Source organism: Oncorhynchus clarkii, chromosome 22 (genome assembly GCF_045791955.1).
Source record: "Oncorhynchus clarkii lewisi isolate Uvic-CL-2024 chromosome 22, UVic_Ocla_1.0, whole genome shotgun sequence".
Lineage (NCBI taxonomy): Eukaryota > Metazoa > Chordata > Actinopteri > Salmoniformes > Salmonidae > Oncorhynchus > Oncorhynchus clarkii.
The window spans coordinates 30298761-30305727 of NC_092168.1; the positions used below are offsets into that span (position 1 = coordinate 30298761).

The window sequence follows — 6967 nt, forward strand, 5'->3', positions numbered from 1 at the left end:
ACGTTTTGATTTCTTACATATCAAAATGTCTGAGAATGTCTCTATATAGTTCTCTCTCTCTCTGGGTTGAAGATGTCTCTGACTTGAAAACACATCTGTCAAATTAGATGTTCACATTCATAATCATTCAGTTTATATATTACATTTGAGATAAATAGATCATGATAAAGACACATGGGAATGTATTAGTGTCATTTGTTTTTACAATGACCAGACATTTCTGGGAGAAATTGTATTAGGCTGCAGGCACTTGAAGATCAAAAGGCTTTTAGTCCAATTAAAGAATGAGGTCACACCCGAACTCAAGGTTTTATGGCATTGGGAGACAGATAGGGGTTAGGGTTATCTATAGGTAGGACTGTCCTTGGTCAGGTAGGAGCTGTGGTGAAGGCTGGTCTTGACCCGTTTCTCCCGTTGCCGACGGTTACAGAACCAGACCCGGACCACCTCCTTCTCCAGGTGTAGCCCCTCGGCCATACGGACGATCTCCTGAGATGAGGGCTTGATCTTCTCCCCGAAACTACGCTCCAATGCCTCCTTAGCCCCCAGACTACAGGAGGAGAGGGATGCAGTGTTTAAAGAGGGAGGTGGTGTTTGATCAAACCGCTTTCAAGCATCTCTGTAATTGTAATGTGTAGTTAGTTATCTGATGGAAAGATATGTTGTAGGTATCTGATGCAGAAGAGAAAATTGCGAGGGTAGTTACCTGATAGTGGTTCTTCGTTTCCTCTTACGCTCATTCATGCCCATTTTCTCATTAAACAGAGCTGCGGAAAGAACAACATTAAGGTCACATCCTTAGTCATTAATTACTTTAAGGTAATGGCTGTCCCTCTCTCCCAGGGTAAGATCATGGTTGTCCACTCACCCCCGGCCTGCTCTGCTTCGTCCAGCCACTTGGCCAGGATGGCCTTTAACGTGCAGGCGTTCTTGAAGCTCAGCTGCAGGTTCTCAAAGCGACAGATGGTTGTCTGGCTGAACTCTGAGCCATGCACCGCAGCCAGAGCCTCTCCAACATTAGTTTGGGTGTACCCTTTGAAACAGACACACACACACACAGTTAGCCATTACATTGTGGGTGTGCATGTGTAACTGTTTTAAACAGTTCAGAACAGAAAGACAGTAGCTATCTAACTCACCCAGTTTGATCCTGCGGAGTTTGAAGTCGTTGGCAAACTTCTCCAGCTCTCGTATCTGAGGTGAGTCCATGTCGGGGGGGTCATCTGGTGGCCGGCTCCTAAGGCGGAGGTCCTTAGTGCCCCCCAGGGGTGGCTCCTCAGACAACACGGCAGGGGGCAGTGGGGGGAAACTGTGGCTCAGAGAGCACGACCCCCCACCCAGACCATGCTCTGGAAACTTATACAGACAAGGGGCCAATGAACCTAAATAGATGGAGAAACATCAACTGTGACACCAGCTACAGCCACTAGAGGGGAGTGTAGCTGTATGAAGGGTGTTTGTGTGTGCGTACCTTGCAGTGTGTTTGCTCCGTTGACCATGTTGGGGTGCGGGACGCTGCAGGTCTGGAGGATTCTGGTCTGAGATATACTGGCAGACAGCATCTCCTGAGCTAGGGAGGAAACCTTTATCATCAGCAGCATCCCCACCACCATCATCACCATCCCCCCACAACCATCATCATCATCATCCCCACAACCATCATCATCATCACCACCACCATCATCACTGACCTGCCATCATGCCGTAAGTGGTCTGTTGGTTGCTATAGTGACAGGGTGTGACTGGGTAGTGCAGGCCGGGAGGACCGTTGCTGAGGGCGTTGCCAAGGGTGGAAGTGGAGAGGTGCATGTGGGAACGCTTTGAGGACTGGAGGAGAGACAGACCTGACGGGACTGGAGAGAGGGTGAGGGGGAACGAGGGAGAAAGACCTTAGATCAGTTTAGACATGGCTTTTTGCTGTACTTGTGTCATTGTCCATGGGTGCACCTGCTTGTGGAAGAAACTGTATTGAGTGATAGCAATAGAATGGTGGTTGATTTACATTCTTCGTTGTAGAAGCTGTAGTGTTGAATTAGCTATAGTGTAGGTTCCTTTCCAATGACGATGGACAGAACATTGGACTTCAGTTAGCAGGTTTGTTCTTCTGGTGAAGTCATTTCTCATGGTGAATGTGGACTGTTAATTTAGCTCTCAAACTGGACAGGCTAATAACACTCCTACTGTCCTCCCTACTACAGTAATATTTCTCTACAGACAGACACAGCAGGGAGAAACTGTGAATCTTATAAGAAACTGTGCAGACAATGTTCAGATGCAGTCCAAAATCTTCATCTTCAGCTGTAAAGTAAGATGTGTGTGCATATAATAATAATAATAATAATAATAATAATAATAATTTGGTGGGTGCTATTTCAAGTGTTTTTTTCCATATCCCAACTCTCCCTGAGACCCCCTTCGGAGAGATAAGTCACGGCCAGTGTCTGCCAACGCGACCCTGGAGCAGTTCGGGTTAAGTGCCTTGCTCAAGGGCACATCGACCAATTTTTCACCTTGTCGGCTCAGGGATTCAAACTAGAAACCTGTCGGTTACTGGCCCAACGCTCTAAATGCTAGGCTACCTGCTACCTGTGCGTGTGTGTGTACACAATCGCGTGCCAGTGTGAGGGTGTTAATTAATACATCCAGTCTGCAGCCTGGATAGCAGTGGGGGTCACACAAACACCCCACCTACGCTCTCTACACACACACACACACACACACACACACACAACTCTATCCACCTCTGTGGAATCTCTCCAAGGCCAAGAGCTGGAGATGTTCTATCTACAAACATCTAAGAGAGATCTTCAGGGTTCAGCTATAACAGCTCTGCTAATATCCACCCACACACACACAGGAAAAAGACAGCCTTTAACACAGTTACACCACAGAGAGCAGGACCCAGCACAACTGTTAGAAGACTAGAAATGGTTCAGAGGGATAGAAATAATGTGTGATCAGGGGTTAGGGGTCGGCGTGAGAGGTTACCTGCGGACACCATGTTGTGTGTGTGTGTGGAGGCGGAGGAGGGCAGGCAGTCGGCCGCGGAGGCGTGGTGCATGAGGAGGGGCAGGGAGTCTCCTGCCAGGGTGGTGAAGGAGTCCGCGCTGAACGCCTGGCACGACATCACGATGATCTCACAACCTCCTTCTCACCTGGATAGGATCAGGAAGATTGACCTTCCCTGCACTTAGCTGTTCTCAGGTAGACACTCAGGTGCTGACCTCTTGTTGTTTCTTCCCTGGACAGGTAAAAGCTGCTGTGCTTGGCTGGTCCCCTCTCCTTCTGCTTCCTATGTGTCTGTCACCTGGCCAGTATCTGCTCTGTGAGCCCACCTGAGTGACGCCCGCCTGTCTACTGCAGGTATTTATACCCCACCCTTCTCTGCCCCCCCACCACCGCCACCTCATCCTTGTGAATACCCGCCCCGCCACCCAACCCCCCATAGCTGTGGTTGTATCTGACCCTCTGCCTCCAGCCCTCCAGCCAGTGCCGGGAAAAGCCTGGATTAGTAGCAGAGAGAATTGGGTAACTTAATCTTCTCTCTAGGTGGGTCTCTTTGGGTCCCCCCCTCTCTCTCAATCCATTTATTTCTCTCTCTCTGGGTGTCTGTCTCTGTTTCCATGCTATTTGTATGATGTGGATGGATATTCTGAGCACCAGACTCTATAGGGAACAGATATTCCCATCGGATTCCATTTCAAACTCTATGTTTATGAGAAGAAACTGTGCTAGGGTAACATGTGTAAAGACAGAATAGTCATGAGTGCTGCTGGAAAAAGAAGGCACACTACATACATCAATAGTATCAAACATTCACATCTATAGGTTTTAAACTTCATTTATACTTTCTTTATTAGCTTTCTAGCAATGTCCCTCCCTGCAGAACTGAATACTAGACTAAGAAAACTTCTAGCAATACATTTTAATTCATTTAAGCTTTTTTTATGTGATTGACCTGGTTTGTAGTGAAATAAGCAGTGTGTGTTTTTAAGTGTTTGTGTGTGTGTTGGTACTCTAACCATCTGTCTGGCAGGATTAGGAGGGGAAGTGGAGGGGATGTGCCTGGCATTGTTTTGGCATTGTGTCTATATTATGTTAGTATTATATCAAATAGGTTGGTATTGGGTGTGTATTGTGTTAATATTGTATCAAGTAGGTTGGTATTGGGTGTGTATTGTGTTAATATTGTATCAAATAGGTTGGTATTGGGTGTATATTGTGTTAGCATTAGTTTCTCTCTGGCCCTGAGTCACTCTGCTGGTGAAAAGACTTCAGTCCAGCTGTTGTTTTTGTGGTGATTATATTGAGAGTTAAACCAGTGAAGTCACACTGTTGTTTAAGAGACAATAATCTGTAGTTGTAGGGAGAGTAGGTGGGCAGCAGGTGAGCTGATGTCACCACCTAGCCAGAAGTCAGAGCATCATGTGGGCACGCTCCAACCTGCCTCACAACACCACAAGCCATACTGATGTACCCTAATAGATCGAATTGATTTGTAAAGCTTAGAAAACAAGCAGTGAACACACTACAATGCCATTTTAAACTGTCAAAATTGATAAATCATGGTTTATCCCTATGCCTTTGGCAAGGTGCTTAGTTGCGGTTCAAATGTGTGTGTCTGTCCTCAGCAAGGTGTTTAGCTGTCTAACCACTTCCAGAGGAGCAGGCCCTTTAACCACAGTGAATAGTCTCGGTAATGTCCCCTACTGTAAATACTAATGTCTGGACAGAACGAGCTGGATTATTGGAGCAGAGAGAAAGAATACTGGTACACAGGAGAGAGGAGAAGCAGGGTAAAGAGAGAGGAGAAGCAGGGTAAAGAGAGGGGTTAGGGAGGGTAAAGAGAGGGGTTAGGGAGGGTAAAGAGAGGGGTTAGGGAGGGCAGAGAGAGGGGTTAGGGAGGGCAGAGAGAGGGGTTAGGGAGGGCAGAGAGGGGGGTTAGGGAGGGCAGAGAGAGGGGTTAGGGAGGGCAGAGAGAGGGGTTAGGGAGGGCAGAGAGAGGGGTTAGGGAGGGTAGAGAGAGGGGTTAGGGAGGGTAGAGCGAGGGGTGTTTGGAAGGTAAAAAGTGGGGTCAGGGTTGGTAGAGAGAGGGGTTAGGCAGGGTAAGGAGAGGGGTTAGGGAGGGGAGAGAGAGAGAGAGAGAGGGGTAAGGAGAGGGGTTAGGGAGGGGAGAGAGAGAGAGAGAGAGAGAGAGAGAGAGGGGTTAGGGAGCTGTGAAGAGGAGCCTTTCCCATGGTGGAGGAACAAAGACCCTCAACCTAATTAGTGATTGGACCATGAGCCGGCAGGGACCTGTCCCCAGCACCTGCCCTGTTCCGACCCCTCACTGAGACACACACAGACACACACACACAGCCTGATCTACCAGAGCAGTGGGAACAGGACACATACACGTCTTCTCACAGGTATCACATCATATACACACATGCACCCGTACAGTACTGAGGCCAGGTGATCTGTGGGTAGGTGTGTGTGTGGTTGTTTGTGTGTGGTTAAGGATGTTGGTAGCTTTCATACAATTTACAATGAAGTAACAAAATAATTTCCTGGGAGGTTATAATGTCATCTCATACAGTACAGTTATATAAAGCAGATGAAGCGTACGTAGTTTACATAAAAGTACTTTCTTTACGCAAGCAAAACTGAATTATATTGAACTGGGACATTAATGTCACCTGAAACTGAAGTGGTTTTCCCTACGAGGCCAAACAGCAGAGTCATGTTTAACTCCTGTTTCCATTATGCAAACCTGAACTATAGCAGAGCGCCTCGCCAACTGATGAATATAGAGAGCTACCCTATGCTTCCATCGTGCAGCATCTGCCCTGAGCGCTCATTGCTTCTGAGCTCTACTGCATAAACACGTAGCACCAGGGCATGAGGCTAATTTCATCAACATATTCAACAAGCTAAAGGTTAGCCTGGATATACAACTCTGCTCCATTCATCATTTAGTAAATGTCACAGCCAAATGTTTTCTGGCCAAACGAGATTGCATGTTTTTGTTTGTTTGTTTGTCCCCAACTGCACAGATTACAGGAAGTGCATTGGTGGTGATTCCTTGGTCAGTTTACATTTTACTGGTGTCATATCTGTTGGATTTGTCCTTCTGTCACTACGGTAAGACTTGGACAATAAGAGGAAAAAGGTTCAAATATAGTAGAGTGAAGGTGAGCCACATAAAGAAAGTAATGTTTCTGGATAATTATCAATATGAAAATGTAATCTTAGCCTCTTTTTTTGTATGTGCATCCTGCTACAGTTAGCGCATACTGTGGTTAAACAAACAAGAAGATCAATGCTCTATTGGTTACTGAGAACATGAAATTCTCTATTACCACAGAAACCTTGTGAGCAAGGAGACGATTCAGTCATAGCCTGCTTTTTAAAGAAAATTTCCCCTGGAGAAATGTAGAAAGTTATCAGAATATGACCTACCAGTCCATCAGGGCATATCTCTCTGGTCAATCTGGTTTATTTTATCTCTCTTTCTTTTTCTCTTTCCTTTGTAGCTACAGTTCCAGACCTCCCAGACACTGCACCTCATCAGTCTGAACATTCTCTCTGCTCCCTCTGGAATACGGCTCTGGTAGTATATATATATATCTGACTGGTAATATATATTTATCGGACTGGTAAATATATTTATCGGACTCCATGCTGAATGTTTAAAGATACAAGTATTTTACTATCAATATACACCACGAACACCCCCGAGTCCCCCCTCTCTCCCTCCATAGTCATAGCTGACTGGGTACTATACTTTACTGATAGCTCTCTCTGTCGACTACATACACAAATACAGCTAACAATGATATCATGATAATGCAAAGAGTGCAGTGTAGGGTCATATATTTATATACTTTAAAATAAACATGCACAGGAAACTATTTAATCGTTTCAGACGTATTGCTTTCAGCTGCCTTTATACCGTCAAAAGAAAATGAAATGACCTCAATCTATA

The 6967-nt window shown here is 46.0% G+C and overlaps 1 protein-coding gene across 1 annotated transcript; it reads right to left on the bottom strand.

Moving 5' to 3' along the window:
- Window positions 1-342: 342 nt before the first annotated feature.
- Window positions 343-3127, bottom strand: LOC139380446 (POU class 1 homeobox 1). Its single transcript, XM_071123119.1, has 7 exons — window positions 2989-3127; window positions 1692-1853; window positions 1472-1570; window positions 1140-1382; window positions 869-1033; window positions 707-767; window positions 343-550 (listed from the first exon to the last, which is right to left on the bottom strand). The coding sequence occupies exons 1-7, from the start codon at window positions 3125-3127 to the stop codon at window positions 343-345; spliced, it is 1077 nt and encodes a 358-aa protein (XP_070979220.1).
- Window positions 3128-6967: the final 3840 nt, after the last annotated feature.